The sequence below is a fragment of the Entamoeba dispar genome, genomic scaffold (genome assembly GCF_000209125.1).
Source record: "Entamoeba dispar SAW760 scf_1105229459691 genomic scaffold, whole genome shotgun sequence".
In the NCBI taxonomy this organism is placed as follows: Eukaryota; Evosea; order Mastigamoebida; family Endamoebidae; genus Entamoeba; species Entamoeba dispar.
The window spans coordinates 7,146-24,279 of NW_001853819.1; the positions used below are offsets into that span (position 1 = coordinate 7,146).

At 25.4% G+C, this 17,134-nt stretch overlaps 10 protein-coding genes across 10 annotated transcripts in view, besides 27 other annotated features; 4 read left to right on the top strand and 6 right to left on the bottom strand.

Moving 5' to 3' along the window:
* Positions 1-19, bottom strand: part of EDI_277700 (rap GTPase-activating protein, putative) — a gene marked incomplete at both ends in the record, with an annotated part of 1,710 nt that extends 1,691 nt beyond the window's left edge. The window contains one exon of the mRNA XM_001733272.1: positions 1-19. This exon is cut by the window's left edge and continues 1,691 nt beyond it. Within this exon, the coding sequence (XP_001733324.1) occupies positions 1-19 (19 nt within the window).
* A 12-nt stretch (positions 20-31) lies between these two features.
* Positions 32-355, bottom strand: EDI_277810 (uncharacterized protein; the record flags this gene model as incomplete). The annotated part of the gene is made up of 1 exon (XM_001736041.1): positions 32-355. The coding sequence occupies one exon, from the start codon at positions 353-355 to the stop codon at positions 32-34; it is 324 nt and encodes a 107-aa protein (XP_001736093.1).
* A 4-nt stretch (positions 356-359) lies between these two features.
* Positions 360-421: a sequence feature (AT_rich).
* Positions 422-772: 351 nt separating this feature from the next.
* Positions 773-830: a sequence feature (AT_rich).
* Positions 831-999: 169 nt separating this feature from the next.
* Positions 1,000-1,032: a sequence feature (AT_rich).
* Positions 1,033-1,477: 445 nt separating this feature from the next.
* Positions 1,478-1,540: a sequence feature (AT_rich).
* A 467-nt stretch (positions 1,541-2,007) lies between these two features.
* Positions 2,008-2,066: a sequence feature (AT_rich).
* Positions 2,067-2,270: 204 nt separating this feature from the next.
* On the bottom strand, positions 2,271-4,895 carry EDI_277820 (Rho/RAC guanine nucleotide exchange factor, putative; the record flags this gene model as incomplete). The annotated part of the gene is made up of 1 exon (XM_001736042.1): positions 2,271-4,895. One exon carries the CDS (start codon positions 4,893-4,895, stop codon positions 2,271-2,273), a length of 2,625 nt encoding a protein of 874 aa, XP_001736094.1.
* Positions 3,798-3,825: a sequence feature (AT_rich).
* Positions 4,896-4,997: 102 nt separating the features above from the next.
* Positions 4,998-5,054: a sequence feature (AT_rich).
* Positions 5,055-5,085: 31 nt separating this feature from the next.
* On the top strand, positions 5,086-6,719 carry EDI_277830 (uncharacterized protein; the record flags this gene model as incomplete). The annotated part of the gene is made up of 2 exons (XM_001736043.1): positions 5,086-6,552; positions 6,609-6,719. 2 exons carry the CDS (start codon positions 5,086-5,088, stop codon positions 6,717-6,719), a joined length of 1,578 nt encoding a protein of 525 aa, XP_001736095.1.
* Positions 5,894-5,920: a sequence feature (AT_rich).
* Positions 6,709-6,745: a sequence feature (AT_rich).
* On the bottom strand, positions 6,737-7,897 carry EDI_277840 (uncharacterized protein; the record flags this gene model as incomplete). The annotated part of the gene is made up of 1 exon (XM_001736044.1): positions 6,737-7,897. One exon carries the CDS (start codon positions 7,895-7,897, stop codon positions 6,737-6,739), a length of 1,161 nt encoding a protein of 386 aa, XP_001736096.1.
* Positions 7,898-8,098: 201 nt separating this feature from the next.
* Positions 8,099-8,182: a sequence feature (AT_rich).
* A 131-nt stretch (positions 8,183-8,313) lies between these two features.
* Positions 8,314-8,348: a sequence feature (AT_rich).
* Positions 8,349-8,766: 418 nt separating this feature from the next.
* Positions 8,767-8,841: a microsatellite.
* Positions 8,772-8,880: a microsatellite.
* On the top strand, positions 8,880-9,476 carry EDI_277850 (proteasome subunit beta type, putative; the record flags this gene model as incomplete). The annotated part of the gene is made up of 1 exon (XM_001736045.1): positions 8,880-9,476. One exon carries the CDS (start codon positions 8,880-8,882, stop codon positions 9,474-9,476), a length of 597 nt encoding a protein of 198 aa, XP_001736097.1.
* A 267-nt stretch (positions 9,477-9,743) lies between these two features.
* Positions 9,744-9,821: a sequence feature (AT_rich).
* A 192-nt stretch (positions 9,822-10,013) lies between these two features.
* EDI_277860 (cation efflux protein/ zinc transporter, putative) lies at positions 10,014-11,132 on the bottom strand (the record flags this gene model as incomplete). Its single annotated transcript, XM_001736046.1, has 1 exon — positions 10,014-11,132. One exon carries the CDS (start codon positions 11,130-11,132, stop codon positions 10,014-10,016), a length of 1,119 nt encoding a protein of 372 aa, XP_001736098.1.
* A 238-nt stretch (positions 11,133-11,370) lies between these two features.
* EDI_277870 (uncharacterized protein) lies at positions 11,371-12,408 on the top strand (the record flags this gene model as incomplete). The annotated part of the gene is made up of 1 exon (XM_001736047.1): positions 11,371-12,408. One exon carries the CDS (start codon positions 11,371-11,373, stop codon positions 12,406-12,408), a length of 1,038 nt encoding a protein of 345 aa, XP_001736099.1.
* Positions 11,985-12,046: a microsatellite.
* Positions 12,409-12,946: 538 nt separating the features above from the next.
* Positions 12,947-12,994: a sequence feature (AT_rich).
* Position 12,995: 1 nt separating this feature from the next.
* Positions 12,996-13,073: a microsatellite.
* A 307-nt stretch (positions 13,074-13,380) lies between these two features.
* Positions 13,381-13,515: a microsatellite.
* Positions 13,431-13,516: a microsatellite.
* A 640-nt stretch (positions 13,517-14,156) lies between these two features.
* Positions 14,157-14,215: a sequence feature (AT_rich).
* Positions 14,216-14,253: 38 nt separating this feature from the next.
* Positions 14,254-14,337: a microsatellite.
* Positions 14,338-14,387: 50 nt separating this feature from the next.
* Positions 14,388-14,459: a sequence feature (AT_rich).
* A 53-nt stretch (positions 14,460-14,512) lies between these two features.
* Positions 14,513-14,998, bottom strand: EDI_277880 (uncharacterized protein; the record flags this gene model as incomplete). Its single annotated transcript, XM_001736048.1, has 1 exon — positions 14,513-14,998. The coding sequence occupies one exon, from the start codon at positions 14,996-14,998 to the stop codon at positions 14,513-14,515; it is 486 nt and encodes a 161-aa protein (XP_001736100.1).
* A 33-nt stretch (positions 14,999-15,031) lies between these two features.
* Positions 15,032-15,060: a sequence feature (AT_rich).
* Positions 15,061-15,255: 195 nt separating this feature from the next.
* Positions 15,256-15,298: a sequence feature (AT_rich).
* A 39-nt stretch (positions 15,299-15,337) lies between these two features.
* EDI_277890 (ATP-dependent RNA helicase dbp9, putative) lies at positions 15,338-16,996 on the top strand (the record flags this gene model as incomplete). The annotated part of the gene is made up of 1 exon (XM_001736049.1): positions 15,338-16,996. The coding sequence occupies one exon, from the start codon at positions 15,338-15,340 to the stop codon at positions 16,994-16,996; it is 1,659 nt and encodes a 552-aa protein (XP_001736101.1).
* Positions 16,063-16,095: a sequence feature (AT_rich).
* Positions 16,987-17,008: a sequence feature (AT_rich).
* Positions 17,009-17,102: 94 nt separating this feature from the next.
* Positions 17,103-17,134: part of a sequence feature (AT_rich) that runs on past the window's edge.

The window sequence follows — 17,134 nt, forward strand, 5'->3', positions numbered from 1 at the left end:
CATTAATGAAACTCTCCATACAACTTTTTTATTAATTGGTATTCTTTTCTACCATAATTTTAAATTTACCAAGAAAATCATCAGAACTAAATTTAAATGCATTGTCCCAATCAAAACAATTAAATGTTAAAATACTTTCTGAAGCTACATTTTTTAATATAAATGTATTGTTCCATGTTGGTGAAAGTGATTCTTTAATTGTTTCAGTTTTTTTTCTTTTTTTAACTAATTCTCCTTCTTTTAACGATGTATAAGTTAAAATAACATAAGGATCGGATAGTCCAGTTGGATCTGCTTTTGGTAAATTTCTAGCTGAAAAGACATTGATAGCTATTGTCACTAGAGAATCTTGCATGTAGTTTAATTATCTAAAAAATATTTATTTTTTTTTTGATTATTTTTATTCTTTTTTTCATTATTTCAATTATCACAAAAAAAGTCTACCAGATGTATTTTTTATTGAAGAGGAATTTTCTTAATTCAATTATTTCGTTATTTTATTGGTATTTAAACAAATATGTTTTTGAATGAAGAATTAATTAAAATCAAGAAAGATAATTAAGAAGAAAGACAAAAACTTAAAAACACTTCTGATTTTCTAAATTTCTTTTTTTTTTACAAAAAGTGATTACAAAATATTTTCAGTTATACTGAATATCTTATATAAAAATTCGTTTTCAAATACTAAAAAAGTACTTAAAATCAACATACATCATTCTGTTTAATACAGATTTGGTAAATCTTGTTTTACATTATTTAGTGCTCTTAGTTCATAATAATTAAACTTATTAAAAACTTAATTATTAATATTCTACATATTTTATATTAATGTTTTTCCACTCATTCTACTCATCTAATAACACCAATATATATTTTGTTTATTTAAGTTTATGCACAACCTAACACTAAAAGTACAAGGTGAAAAAAAAAACAGTAAAATACAATACATGTTAATAAAGAAAGAAATATAATCAAAAAGAAGTAATTATAATGTCAAAGTATTTTAATAATATTAATGATTTTATTAATTTAGAAATTGGTGTTAAAAGATTTCAAGGAAATATAGAACGATTTCATTCTAATCCAACTCCTTTAAATGAATATTCAAGAAAATTATTTCATAGTATTGAAACATTTCATATTTATAATAAATATGATGAAATACTTAATGATGGAAGAATAAATAAACAAATAATATAGTACCAAGAAGATTATTCAACATATTTAAAAGAAAAAGAAGAATGTAATGAATGTAAAAAAAATATAGGATATACATAATATGATAAAGATTTATATGGAACTACAGCTACACCAAAAGTTAAATCAATTGGGTATTATTGTTTTGATGGATGGTCATCATTAAAATTAAATAATATCCAAATATCAATTAGGTCGTTTAGAAATGTATATTTTTATTGATCATAAAGAATAAAACAAAAATACAAAACTAAAATAAATGAAATACAATCGTTAATTGAATTATAAATTAACTAAATTATAATAAATATTAAAGTTTATATTCTTTTTATCATATTTTAAAGATTTGATATTGTTGGGATATATAATCAGAAAGATATAACAATCTTTGAAGGAATCTAACTAAAATTTAATTAGTATTTAGAAATCATAAAGAATCAAACACTTAACTTTGAGTAAACAGTAACAATAAAAAAGTAATTTTCTTCTTCAATAGAATACTAACAACATTAAATAAGCATATGAAAAGAGTAACTCAATAATTTTAATCATAACTAATAATAAAATCGATCAAATTCATTCAAAAGATGAAATTAGTGGAAAACCTTTTGTCTAGCTTCTTGAGACGTGTACGTTAACATAAAAACAATGAGAAATATCATAAACTAAAATATACTCTAATGGTAATAATGATAAGAGTGAGTTTGTTGTTGAATAATAAAAAAAGATAATTAGGATTGTGTTTAATATTTAAATTGTGACATACCCAATGAAAAAAAAATACCATAGAAATATAGCAATCGAATATTCAAAAAATTATTAAAGAATAAAAATAGTTAAATATCTTAAAGTCTTATTATATATAATTTGTCCTTAATTTAATTATCTGAAAATATAAAGGGAAAGTTATAGCAAATGAATTAGAATGTTATCATGATAGTAACAGACTAAGTTATTTGAGATTAAACTTCTATAAAACAGTATTGCTTAGAGATATAACAAAACTAATGAATATTGAGATTAAAGACACTTAAACTATAACAAATCCAAAGAAAACAATTTTAATTAAAACATCATTTTGTAACTCCTCTTTTTGGTGTTGGTGGTTGTGGTCTTCGAGGGGAGGCTTGTGAAGGATCACTTTCTTTTTGTGCTCGTTGTTGTTTTAAGAATGGTGAGTCTCTGACAGAACGGTAGTGACTTATGTCTTCTTTTATTGGAGTTGATTTGACCACTTCTGGTTGCACGCTTTTTGTATGTAGAGGTGATTGGTTTAATAAGGTTGAAGGTCTTGCTGAATTTTGTTGTGTAGTTTTGTTTAGAACTGGTTGGCTTTGACTTTGTTTACAACCATGTTGTTGAGGCGAAGGTTTGGTTGGCATTTTTTGTTGAGATGAGACAAGAGGACTTGGTTTTGGTAATGTTTGAGAATTGGCATTTGTAGTAATTGGAGTTGTTAAAGGAGAATTTATAGCACTAGACCGAACAGGTTTTGGAGGAAGAGAGCGGTGTGGGACTGGAGGTACTACTTTCTTGGAAGGGGTAGATGGCGTTATACCATTTACTGAGTTTTGAAATTTACTAGATGGTTCAAGAGATAAACTCATTGGTTCCTGTTTGTTAGAGGAATTTTGTTCTGTTTGTTGAGTTTCAATAGAAGGTGGTATGTCTTGTTGTAAAGTCTTTGAGTTATTTATTTTTAAAGGTTGTTGTTCTTGCTTAACACTTTCTTCTTGGGTAAGTACTGTTTTTTGACTTTTTCTTTTTGGTGGAACTTTTGGTGGAATTAATTCTTCTGGTTGTTGAGAAATATCTTCTTGTGAATCTACTACTTTTTCTTTTGAATGTAGGTCCATATTTTCTTGTAATTGAAGAACGTCAGATTGTTGTTTCTGTTGAGCTGATTCTTTTACAAGTTCATTTTTTCGTTTTGGTGGTAGTTTTGGAAGTTCAAGAGGTTGTTCATTATTGATTATATTATCCCTATCAACACTTGTACTTTGCTCACTACTAGACTCTTCTTGTTGAATTGATTTAGATTCTGTCTTTTTATTATCATCATTAGATGAACTAGTTGTTAGTTGTTGATCTTGTTCAGTAGAAGTTGAGAGGAGTAAATCTTTACTTTCAGAACTGTTTTGTTCAGTAAGAGTACTTTCACTTAATTTTTTATTTTTATTAGCACAAATATCACAAACACGTTCTTTCTTTCCATTAATAATAATAGTTTGTTTACTACAATTAGAACAAATACATAATCCACACTTTCTACAATGATGTTTTCTAAATAATGTAGTAAATTTAGCACTACAAACTTGGCAATTTTGAGTATCTTGAACCCATATAGGGGCAATGTATTCATCTTCTACTTTCTTATCTCGTTTTAAAGTTTTTAATTTTGATTTTTCCAATTGAATAGCATCATTTATTGCTTTCATCCATTCATCACGATCAATTTCATCTTTTGCAATAACAGAAAAACTTTTCTTTGCAAGAATTTGAAAAGAATTTGGGACGTTTTGATTTAAATTAATTTTAAGTGATTCCAATTGAAATTCTTGACTAACTTTAATTTTATTTTCATCACCAATTCCATATACTAATAAATCATTAAATAAATAAAAATATCGTTCTTTATTATCTTTTCTACATATTTTTAATAATGAACCACTCTTAATATATTCCCTATATGGTGTAACTAATTCATGACTTAGTCCTTCTATTTTATCAACCAATTCTAATAGTTTTTGATTTCTTGAACGTTCTTTAATAACTTCATTTACTAATGTTGCAAGTTTTGATATTTTATCTAATGCATCTATTAATTTTGGTTTATCAACAAAACCGTCATCAGTGTGTTTGATTAGATCCGTTAATAATAATTTATATCTTGGTAATCGTTGAACTGGCATAATTAAATAACTACGAAGATCTAATTGATTGTCTCCTGGAAGATGACTTCTTAATAGATCAAGCACATCATTAAATTTACAACTCTTCTCTAATTCTACAAGAAATTGTAATGAAGTATCTGAATTACCAAGAAATAATTTATAAACATTCATCATTGGAATAAATTGGCTAAACGCTTCTCCTAGTTTTGTTGATAACTCTCCTTTCTCTTTAAGTTCAGTCATGTTCTTCAATAATTCTTTGTTAATAGATAAAACACTCTGAAAATGAAGAAAAACTGCATTCACTTTATCTGCAGGTGCAACACTATGTCCTGATTGTATAAGTGGGTCATAATATCCTTTTATACATGTTTCCATTGAACTAACATAACTCTTTTCTGTATCAAACATTTCATTAACAATACGTTCTCTGTAATCTTCTTTAGATAATGATTTAGTTTCTGGTTTAGGTTTTATTGGTTCGTTAGTTGTTTCAACAACTTCTTTATTTAGTTGATTTTTATTTATTGAACTGTCAATAAGGTTTTGGTTTTCAGGTAATTCAATACTACTATCAATTGGAAGAGAAACTCTTTGTTGTTGAGATGAAGTGGTATCCTTTTCTTCATCATTTGAAATAAATTTATTAGTACTTTCACTAGGTGATTTTATTTCTACTTTTGTAGTATGATTTTTAGCAACAGTCATTCTTTTTGGTTTAGGAGGAAGCTGTGGAGGTATGTCAGTATTCATTTTGTTGAAATTTTCATCTAGAACTTCCCAATCACTAAGCTTTTCAGTCATCTTGATTTGGAACTTTTTAAGTTTTTCTGATGAAAGAGAAAAGAAAAATATCAAGGGAACTTTTAATAATTTTTTCACCAAAATTCATTAAGATGAACGGACATTAATAAAGAAAAATTCAAAAAATAGTAAAAAAACTATTTTTTATTAAAAAAAATTCAAAAAGAAAAATCCACTGAAAAAGGAGAACATGACAGTAAGTGATACTAGTGACACTTCCTTTATTGATAATGGGGTCATTGGAATTCCATCAATGTCACATACCCCATATGGAGATAGTTCAGAACAATCAATAGTTGAAACAAATGATTTTTTTGTAGGGATGTATATAGTTGAATTTGACACTACTAGTGGAGAAAAAGTTGTTTATAAACAAGTTACACATCCACTAAATGTAGGTGTAGAAAATGAATTGATTGGAATGATGATGGGAGTAGATTATTATGAATATTCTAATATAATAATATTACTTCATACAATTACAAATTACCATGTTATGAGTGTTCATTTTACTTGTTTTAATCCATCAAATAAAAGAGGATATGTAACTACTTGTTGTATTGCTATTATTCAATCTTCACCATTTACTACTTCACAAATAGATTTATTAACAGATAAATTAACTCAATTAGCTATTAAATTTCAGTCAATTTCTCAAAAACATAAATCTTTAGAACATAAAGAATATATTGATGTAATGTCTTTACAAGAATTAATAGATTCAACTGATCCTGTTCCATTTCTTTTTCAACGTATAGTAACTAGTTATTCACTTGTTCTTCTTTCAACTCATAACCATTATTCTTTATGTTCAGACTATTCAAATCCAATTCATCCTGGAAATATTATTGCATGTGGTGGTCATTCATTGTTTAATTGGTCTTTTTTTCCTCCTTCAACATTTATTTCAAATGTTAGTTCACATCCATCTCAATCATTCTCTTCAACAAATGAAACCTCTATAAATACTTTACATTCAATTACTTCAAACCAACCTCAATTTATTAATTTAAATAATAATATATCACTATCTTCTTCTTTAAATAAAGAACATTGGACATTATCAGAAGAATATTCAATTAATGCACCATTTCCTCCTTGTTCTTTTCCTACAATTTCAAGTGATTCAAATAAATTTGGATATAACTCTTTTATTTCTGAGTTTTCTTCTTGTTATCCAAATATCCTCTTCTCTTTACTTTCAGGATTACAATGTCTTGTATATACTACTCAACCATATGACCCTTCTCGAATAGTTGATATAGCAAAGTTTCTTGCTTCTTTTAATTTGAGTGGGATATCATCAGAAATATATCCACCATTAGAAATTATTGATAATAAAGAATCTTTTATTCCTTCACTTCATCCTTTTACTCAAATATTTGTTATTGTAGAACCAATTCAAGGCTTTGTTCCTAATTTATATTCAACATGTTCTATTGATATATCAAAAGAATTTTATGGATTAATTTATTCAGATGAAATGAAATCTTGTTTACTAGATTCATTTGTTAAATATGCGAAAGAAAAAAAACTTCTTTTAGCACAAAAAATGTGGAATGTTTTATTAGATTATAGTCAATTAACAATGAAATCATTTATTGATATTGAATTATTTAAAAAGATTCAATCTTCTCCTGAAAGATTTATAATTTCTGTTTGTAATATTTTATTTAATCCTCATAACAATAAGACTTTATATTTATAAAATAGCACTTTCAACGAGTAATTGAGAAAGAAAAGGTCTTTATAGAGAGTGGAAAAGTAATTATTAATAGACCTGTATTAGCACATAATATGTTTACAACAATCCAATTAAAATAAAAAGTAAATTTAAATTATTATTTTAAGCACTCCTTTTTTTGACTAACTTTTTCAATGATAAACCTCATTATTTTAATATCATTATGAAATTCTTTTATTCGCGTTGAATAGTAATCATTTTCAATTTTAAGTTCTTCAATTCTTTTCATAAGATACTTATGTAATTTTTTTGTTGAATACTCTAATGGCTCTAGTTCTAATGTTGGTTTTTGTGGAGTTTTCCCTCTTTTAATTAAGTCAAATAATTTTCTAAACAATTCATTATTTCCAGACTCTTCAAGATGTTCTTTAAACTGAGATAAAAAAGGTTTAATAAAAGAGAGTATTTCAGTAGTAAGTAATTGTTGTTCTTTAAAATTAATTCCTGATAATTCCTTTGGTCTGTGTGAACTAAAAGAACAGAAATAATTGAAAACAGTTTCTACTGCTTTACTTAATGGACCACAAGCCTTAAGAATGTATTTACTTAACTGATCATCTGATTCTTTTCCATTAACTACAATTTGTCCAAAACGAACTATTTGTGGAATTTGTTCTTTGACTTGAATTAAATCACATCTCAGTTCACTTGGAATATATTTTTCTGCATGATTTAATGCAGGAAATAAAAATCTTAAAAAGAAAATCGTTTTAAATGTAGTATATCGTGTCTCAATGTCACTATCTTTTCTTTTGATTTTAGCCATTAAATCTCTGATAATTCCTGAAAATTTAATTGGTATTAAAGAAAGATTATCTACTATTAAAGATGCAAATTTATTTAATACAACACATACTACATCAAGATTCTCAAATAATAAATTCTCATTAGTTTTGTCATGTAAAGAAGATGGATCAAAATTTAATTCAATTTCTGTGATCATATCCGTAACTAACTTCCCAACTGTTTTCTTAAGAAAATCTTGTAACTCTTCTTCCATGTAATAACATAACAATCTTGTAAATGAAGAGTTTCCCCTGAAAATGAATGTAGCAGGTGGTGTTGATTCAATTTCTTCCCAACCAAACCACAACAACATCTCCTTTAAAAATCCTTGGGCATTAGCATATTGTAATAACACTCTACATGTCATTCTTGCTTCACCAAGACTAACTGATTTAACCATAATTTTCATATAGGCATAAAGGAGAGGAGTTGGTTTATTGTTAATAAAAAATAATTCATTAAAGTCTGACATGAACCCTTTGTACCCTATAATTAAAGTAAAAAACCAAAAGATCTTTCTATATTAAAAAAAGAAAAAAAATTCTAATGAATGTTTCTTAAAAAGAGTATTATTCTATAGAAAGACAAAACTCATTATTTTATGTTTAAAATAGATCCAATGAGTTGAATTGGTTCAATGAGATACTTCAGAATGATTGAATTTAATTTGATGAAATAAAAATATAAAATTACTTAGTTTTTAATTTCATTTAATCTTTTATTTAAGAAATAATAATTTTAAAAATATAATATTATTCAATATTGAATTGTGTTTTTAACATTTTATTTAAGAATAATTCGTAAAAAAGAAAATAATCTTTTAATACGTTACTTTTCAATCCACAGTCTCCAAGATCTAATTTAATCTATAACTTATGTTCAGTAAACATTTATTTTAAGTATTCTTATTATATTAATTTAATGAATCATGTATTCAACTCTCTAAGTTTGACTTAACTTCCACTATCACATTCTTTAATTAAATTAGTCTTCATAAAATTTAATTTATCTTTTAAATGATAATATAGAGGTTTCACAGAACTCTTTAAACAGTTATTATAATATGTTTTTTATTGACAAGTGATGATAGGTTCCTTTTAATTAAATCCATTTTTTATGTTGTTAGTAAATATTGTTAAAGAGAGTTTATTTATTTTAATTAGTTCATCTAGTAATTCTTTTTCTATCTCATCGTCATTATTAAAAATTACAAAAATTAATTTCATTTCGATTACCCAAAGAAACAAATATCTTTAAGAAAATGTTTATAGCTTTTCTGTTATATATAAGATGAGTTAAAGAATGATTAAAGAAATGAATAAAATCTTATTCTTTTTTTTTAATAAAAAAATGAAAAGAAAAACAAAAAATAAAAAAATAAAAAATAAAAACTTCAATAGAAAAAGATAAGAAAAATTTTTGATTAAGAAACTATAAAATCAAAATCAAAAGAAATGGATAGTTGTATAGGTATTGTTGGTAAAGATTTTGTATTAATGGCAGTTGACGGAAATAGTGGAAGAGGGGTCATTACAGTTCGGAATGATTTTAATAAAATATATCCTGTTCAAGGAAATCGATTATTAACAATTATTGGAGAAGGTAATGATCGTCAAGTATTAGCTGATTTTGTTCAAAGAAATATTGCTCTTAATTATTATCGAAATGGATTAAAAAGTACTACACAATCAATTGCCCATTGGATTAGAAGACAAGTATCTGATTCATTACGTGAAGGTGGATATCAGTGTAGTATGCTTCTTGGTGGTGTTGATGAGAAACCAGAATTATTTATGATAGATCAATTTGGAACTTTAGTTCCTGAAACATATGCCTCACATGGAATTGGAAGTAATTTTGTGTATGCACTCTTAGATAAAAATTGGCACTCTGGCATGGAATTTGAAGAGGCTCTTGAATTAATGAAAAAATGTATTAAAGAAATTCAAAAGAGAGTAATTGTCTCTTCTTCTCATTATTGCATTGAGGTTTGTTACAAGGACAAAACTGAATTAATTCAAGGCCCAGAAGTATTTCCACCAGTAAATTAATTGAATTCAATTCTACTTATCTTTTTTTTTCTTTTAAGAGAGATTCTTGTCATATTAAAAAAATCTTCAAACGTAATATTTAATCATTTTATATCATATCTTATATTTTTGATTATTTCTTAATTCAATCTTGATAAACTTTTAGAATATATAAGGACTAAATGCTAATTATGAAACTAGTGTAGAAGATAAGGTATAAAGAATAAAATATTGATAGATATTTATAATAGAGTTTCAATGGTTTCAACATTCTTTGATTTATGAAAGAAATAATGATTTATAATTTATTAGTACTTTATTTTAAATAAGTGTATTATTCTTTTATAAGATACTTAATAATATAATGAATGACATATAAATAAAATGATGATTGTTTATCACTAAAATCCATAATATTCATTAAAAAAAGATGTTTTTATTTTCATTTGAATACAAAAGATTAGTAAACCATAAAGAAATCTATTGGATTTAAGTTGTTCATTAAATTTAGATTATAATACCCACTTTAAATAACGACATATCTAAAACAACAAAAAATTAATTATTAATTTCATGCTCATTTAATACATCATGATCATCATTATAATCTAAATGAACAAAAGCACGATCAACATTTGGATGCTTCTCTAATCTCATTTGTAAAGACTCACCAATATCATGAGCTTCTATTAATGTCATATTTTCTGCTAAAACAATATCCACTTCAACCATATATCCCATTGATAAGTGGGATGCACGAACAGTGTCAATTGCCTTAATTCTTGGGTCATGGTTCCAACAAATTACAATTATTTGAGAGATAAATTCTTTAGGAGCTGCTTTACCAGACATAATAGAAAGATATTCCAATAATGTAAAGAACCAATTAATCATAATATAAAATGATAAAACAATTCCACCAACAGCATCTAACCACCAAAAATAATAATATCCAACTACTGACATACAAAGTCCAAATGTATTAGTTAAGATATCATTTCTATGATCATCAGCTAATGCAGATGCAGATGGATTATTAACTGTTCTACAATATAAATATAAACAACATTTGAAAAATATTGTTACCCCAATTACACATATAGGAAATATTAACATCTCAAAATCAGATGTTCCAGATATAAGTGTTTTAGTTGCATTTGTTAATAATTGAATTGTTGCAGTAAACATTGCTGTAGCAAAAACAATAACACCTAAAGGTTCCATTCTCTTTTTACCAACAGGATATTTATAAATATTTCTTTTTCTCATAAGTAATGCAGTAATAAACATAACTCCACTAGAAATAATATCCAAACATGAATCTAATGTACTTGCAATAACTGTTAATGATCCAGACATTACAGCTGCAACAATTTTTATAAGACATAAACAAACATTCACAATAAAACTTCCATAAATTGCTATTTTTGTCCTATGATTAGTAATTTCATCTTTATTATCAGGAGTTTCTTTAAAGAGAGAATCAACAAATTCATTCTGTTTTTCATAAAACTTTTTCAGTTTAGCATTTCTTGTTGATGTTTTAGTGAAAATGTTCTTAGTCAATTTCCAAGACTCATCAACTGTATCACAATCATTATCAAATTGTTTTCTTGAACAAAATTGAGTAGGTTGTTCTTCGTTCTCAATGAGAGGGACACGTTCTGCTGTGCTCATTGTAATATTACTTACTTTTTAAAGTCTTTTACTATCCTTTCTTTTGTTTACTCTTCATCCACGTCATCTTCCTTGTTACATCTATTCAAGGTATTTTCGTTAATGTGAGAAAAGACACTTATTTCCACGTCATTTTTAAAAAAACACAAATATGAAATAAAAAAAAAGTTATTTGAGATATTGTTAAAGAACCATTTTTTAGGAAAACTAAAAATAAATAAACTCAAGAAATTGGTAGATGAACAACCAGTTAGTGAGTGTTCAACTGGAAGATTATGTAAAATATAAATCTATTCAAAAAGAAATTGAGTTGATAGTAAAAGAAAATATAGTAATAGAAGAAGAAATACAGTCACGAGAGAAAGAGATTGAATATTATACTAATATGTTAAAAGAAAAAGATGAAGAGATTTCGTTGTTATTTTCACAAACGATCCAAACAAAAAGTGAGAATGAAGTTATTTCAGCAAAATGTGAGATATTAAAAAAACAGTATAAAGAGATGAATGAACCATCAGAAGACTATGAGACTAAAAAACCAAGAAGAGGTGTTGAACGAAAAAGGAAAGATAAAAAAGAAAAACCTAAGAATTTGATTGAGAAGATTGTGTCTGAAGATATTGTCAAAGCAAAAACACCAAAACCAAATGAAGAAATAGGTAAATCATGGGTTATGGAAGGTTCATCTCTACTCAATGATGAATTTGGTGAAAGTGATGAAAGTGAGATTTCTACTGAAAAAACAAAACGTGTAAGAGAAAGAAAAAAGAAAGGAAGAGATAAAAGAGAACGAAAAACTCGTCAAATTAAGGAAGTAAAAGACTTTTCATCTGAATCAAATGAAGTCCGACCAGAACCAAAAGAAGAGATAAAAGAGGAAGTAAAAATGGAAGAAGACGAAGAAGAATGGGAAGTTTCTACAACAACATTTGGATCATTACCAATTCCTTTTATCGTAAATTATAGTCTCATTATGGAAATAATAGGAAATAAATTTGAAAAACGAGAAGATGTAGTAATTTATAAAGGTTATCCAAGTATTTTAACTTTATCATTATTCAAAGAGTTTAGTAAGTTAATCGAATTAGGAGATCTTAGTGATACAACTGGTCTTAATAAAAATAAAGAAGTTTTAGAAAAGGCGTTAGACTATTTTGAAAAATGTATTAATTATTTAGAACAAAAACGTATCGCAAAAGGGTTGTCAAGGAATCTCGTTATCACAAAAGACAAGACCTCACATGTTCAATTCATTGGTGCTGGGAAAAAGAAGTAAATGATTGTTTGTTAAGTAGATTCAATTATCTTTATGTATGTATTGAAGATAAATATCATTTCTGTTTGTTTATTAAAAAAATAATCTAAGAAAGAGAGGGATTACAAGTCTAGAGATTTACAACAGAGATAGTTGAGTAATGATTACTATTTCTGGATGAATTAACATTTGGTACTTCTTTCTAAAACAATCTTTCTAAAAGACAATTTTGTATTAATACTCAACAAGAACTTCTCATAAAATAGAACTAGACTATGAATTATTTTTGGGCTAATCTAGAACAGTTGTAATTAAGATTTCTCCTCATTAAAAATAGTTTTTTTAGAGTAAAACTAAAAAAACAATGAATAGTGGATTTAGTTTTTTAACTTTTAGTAATTTAAATTTTGATATTTTTTTATCAAGTTCATTCTTTTCTTTCAATCACTAAATTGATTTGTTTAATCTATGAATAACAAATTTATATTTCAGAATTTTTAATTAAATTCTTTAAACTCTTAAAGAAATCAATAAGTTCGAAGTTTTAATGAAAGTTAACAATATATTTGTTATTGTAAATAAAAAGTTTTTAATTTAATAATTTAAAGTATTCTTGTTTGTATTCACTTTTTGTTCTTATTGTTTTTTATTTTTCTTTTATTCTATATTTATTCTTTTATTGTTTTCGACATTTATCACAAATGTCATTCTTGTTATTCTATATCTAACTACTCACAATTATCATTAATCAAAGAAAATACCCTTCAATCTAAACCTATGAAAAACTATAGACAAAATGTTTAGATTATCAGATTATCTAGAACAAAATAAAGATACTTCATCTTCAATACAAAGACTAAACAAGAAAATCTAACAAAGAATATAATGAAATTTAAATGAAAAATGCTATGATTAATAATATTAACAAATATATTATCAGTGATAAGTACAGATCAAACTGAGATTATAAATAAAACTATGTTGATTATAGTATTTTATTATTATTAGGATTTTTATTTATTTTGAAGTTCTATGTGGGAATCTTCCTTTTCTATTTTATATTTTTGTTATTTCTTCTGGACATTTCTTTTCTCCTTCATTTTGTTTCTTATTCATTTCTTTATTTTTCAAATTCCTTTATCTGAATGGATTTATGTTTACATCTATTTACTCATTTTCACAGCACTCATTATTCTAGAACTTCTTCATATATTTCATTATCTCAATTCTTCTCTCTTTCAATTCCATGTTTTATCTTCTCCATTCCTCATTCTTTACATCTTTTCTTTTCTTGTAAGTGAGAAGTAATCTTTCTCATAAACACTTTATTGTTATTCTGATAATTTGTACGTGTTGTTTGCTTTATTTCTTCTCCCTCTATCACCTTTTTGTTCATACACTCTTCTCTTCTTCTGGTTATTCTTCAATACTTGTTTCTAACTCTTATTAAAGTTCTTCATTGAATTTGGTTTTATTCATTCTTTGTTGTTCTTCTATTTTTTCACATCTCTCTCTGAATTTCTTTGATTTAGGTTATTTCTTCTGTATTCTCTTCCTCTTCATAATTCCATCTCCGTTCTCTCTCCATAACTTCTTAAACCTTTCTTCTTATCTTATTTTCTCTTGTATCTCGTTCTTCATTATAATTATTGTGTCTCCTCTCTATGACCATACACTATTCTTTCAATACTCCTTTTTTTCTTAAATACTTATATGATGAAGTGTTATAAAAACCTAAATATTGTTAATGAACAAATAATTAAGTCAACTTAATAAATACAAATTAAAAAATTAAGAAATATAAAGATGAGATATATATAAATTAAATCAGTTATGATAAGAAATGGATTATTTACATAAATTATCAATAAAAATAGAAAGAAATAGAATATGACTTAGATATAATAACAATAATAATAACAGTAGAAACAAATAGAAAATTAAATATAATCATATAATGATGACATTGTAATTATGTAAAATCACAACAAGCACACCTGTTATTTTAATATACTTATTAATAAACAATAATAAACTATTAAATAAATTTAAGAAAAATAATCATTTAATTTCTTTACTATAGAATGTCTTCGGGAGTTTTTTACTTTAACGTTTAGGTACTTAGTTAAAAATCTTCAACTGAACTGTCTGTCCTATTACTTGGTATTGCTCCAGTAGTTTTCTCTAAAAAGAAATTAGAGAAATAAGACTGAAGATCTTCCTGGTCATAATCATTGAGCAATTGAAATTGGAAGAGAGAAATAAAAATGATATAAAATGAAAACACTTTTTTATTTGGATTTAATAATATAAGTTTTAGTGTTGCAAAACACCACCTTTGGCATTCAAGAAGTTGTATATTATCAAATATATTTAACTCAATGTCAACACCATCTATAATAATACCAGATGACTTTTGCCATAACAAATTACTGAAAGTGTTTAGTAATGTTATTGACTTACATTTCATTTGAGGTGATTTGTGGTATACTAAGTAAAATAGTTGAATACCTTCAGAGATGTTGTCTTTAATTTGTTCTAATAAATAACTTTCTCTCAATGAAGAAATACAAATCTGAAATTCTTGAATGATTTTACCTTCTATTTGCATAATGTTATGATTTTAAAAAGTTGTGATGATAACTAAAAAAAAAATATATAGTAATTTTTATTGGACAATGAGCTTAAATCATTAACCACGTTGTTATTACAATTAATATTGCGATTAAATAGTGTTCATTTATATTTTCATAGAATGAACTACCCTAAATCGCTGTTTCTTTTCGTTTTAAATTATTCAAACACAATTATCTTTTCATGTTATAAAAATTGTGGTTTAATTAAAAACAATCACAAAGAAACATCCTGTAAATAAAATTAATAATAAATTTATTATAAAAAATATAATAATCAAACTAGAAAAAAATAAAACCCTTTAACGAACATAGAAATGAACACTGAAGGAGTTACTGTAGTAGAACAAGAAAAAACATTTAACGAATTTGAATTAGACGATTTTCTAACACACCAATTAAAGAAAAATAATTTTGTTAAACCAACGATTATTCAATCTCAATTTATTCCATTTGCATTAGAAGGAAAAGATATTATTTGTCAAGCAAGAACAGGGAGTGGAAAAACACTAGCATATGTCATTCCTATTTTAAATAATTTATTAGTTAGTCAAGAAGAGCAAAGAAGAATTAGAGTTGTCATATTAAATCCATCTAGAGAATTATGTTATCAATGTAAAAATGTTATTGACCAATTATTAAAAGGATATTTTGGTATTTCAGTATTAAATGTTGCAAATGAGAATGGTGTTATTAGTCAAAAAGGAAAAATGAAAAGTATTCCTGATATTATAACAGCTACTCCAGCTACATTATTACAATATTTAAAAAAGACTGGAAACAATTTAGATGGAGTAGAAATAAGTGTTTATGATGAAGTTGATTTAATGATAGCATATGGATATGAAAATGATATTAAAGAGCTTAATAAAAAAATACCAAAAGAAAGTGTTAAATGGTTATTAAGTGCAACTATTAATGATGATATAGAAACATTAAAACATTTAATGTTAAAATCAGCAGTTAAAATAAGAATAGAAGAAGAAGAACAGGTAAGTGTAGAAGAATATATAATTAATTGTGAAAGAAAAGAAGATAAAGCATTAAATTTATATGTATTATTAAAATTAAATATGATTCATGGAAAAGTATTAATATTTGTTAATTCTATTCAAAAATGTTTTTACGTAAAATTATTCCTTGATTTATTTTCTATTCCATCAGTTGTTCTTAACAGTGATTTACCAAGAGAAATCAGAATGAATATCATTGAACAATTTAATAATAAAGAATTTAATATTCTTATTGCTACTGATGAAACTACTATTCAAAAAGTTATACCAAAAAAACTTCAAGAAGTTAAAGATAAAAATATTATGGAAGAAGATGGAGATCATTCACATATTATTTCTGAAGGTGATTCAGCTCAAGAAAATTATAGTGTCTCACGTGGTATTGATTTTCAAGATGTTGCATGTGTTATTAATTTCGATTGTCCTATTTCTATAGTTAGTTATACCCATCGTATTGGTCGTACTGGTCGTGCATCAAAAAAAGGTACTGCCATTACTTTTGTTTTAAATGAAGATAAAGACTATATTACTTCAATAAAGAAAGATCATGAAATAAAAGATTTTATCATTGAGCCTAGTGTTGTTGGTGCATTTAAAACAAGAGTTTATGACATGCAAAGAAATGTTACTAAAAATGCATGTAATGATGCTAGAATTAAAGATTATAAAAAGGAAGTTGGTAATGTTGAAGAACTTAAAAAAAGTGTTGGAAAATTAAATATTAAACATACAGCTGCTTTAGTTGATCAAAGGGCACAACACTTAAAAGATATTCCTGATTATTTATTACCAGATAATGTTGTTCAAAGATTAAAAGGAGTTTTAGATAGAACAAATGAATATGAAGCAAAAGAAACTAAAAGAAATCCAAAGTCTAAATCTTCAAAGAAAAGAAGAGAAAGTAAACCAAGAAAAAGTTCAAATAAAAAGGGATTTGTCAAAAGAATGACAAGTAAAAAATAAATTTATTATTTTCCTTAATTGAATGATGATTGTTATATTTGTTTTTAATCATGAACAAAAAATAAAGTGTCTTTTTAATGAAATATTTTATAGGTATGTAAGTATGTTTAAAAAAAATATTTTAATAATACACTAAAT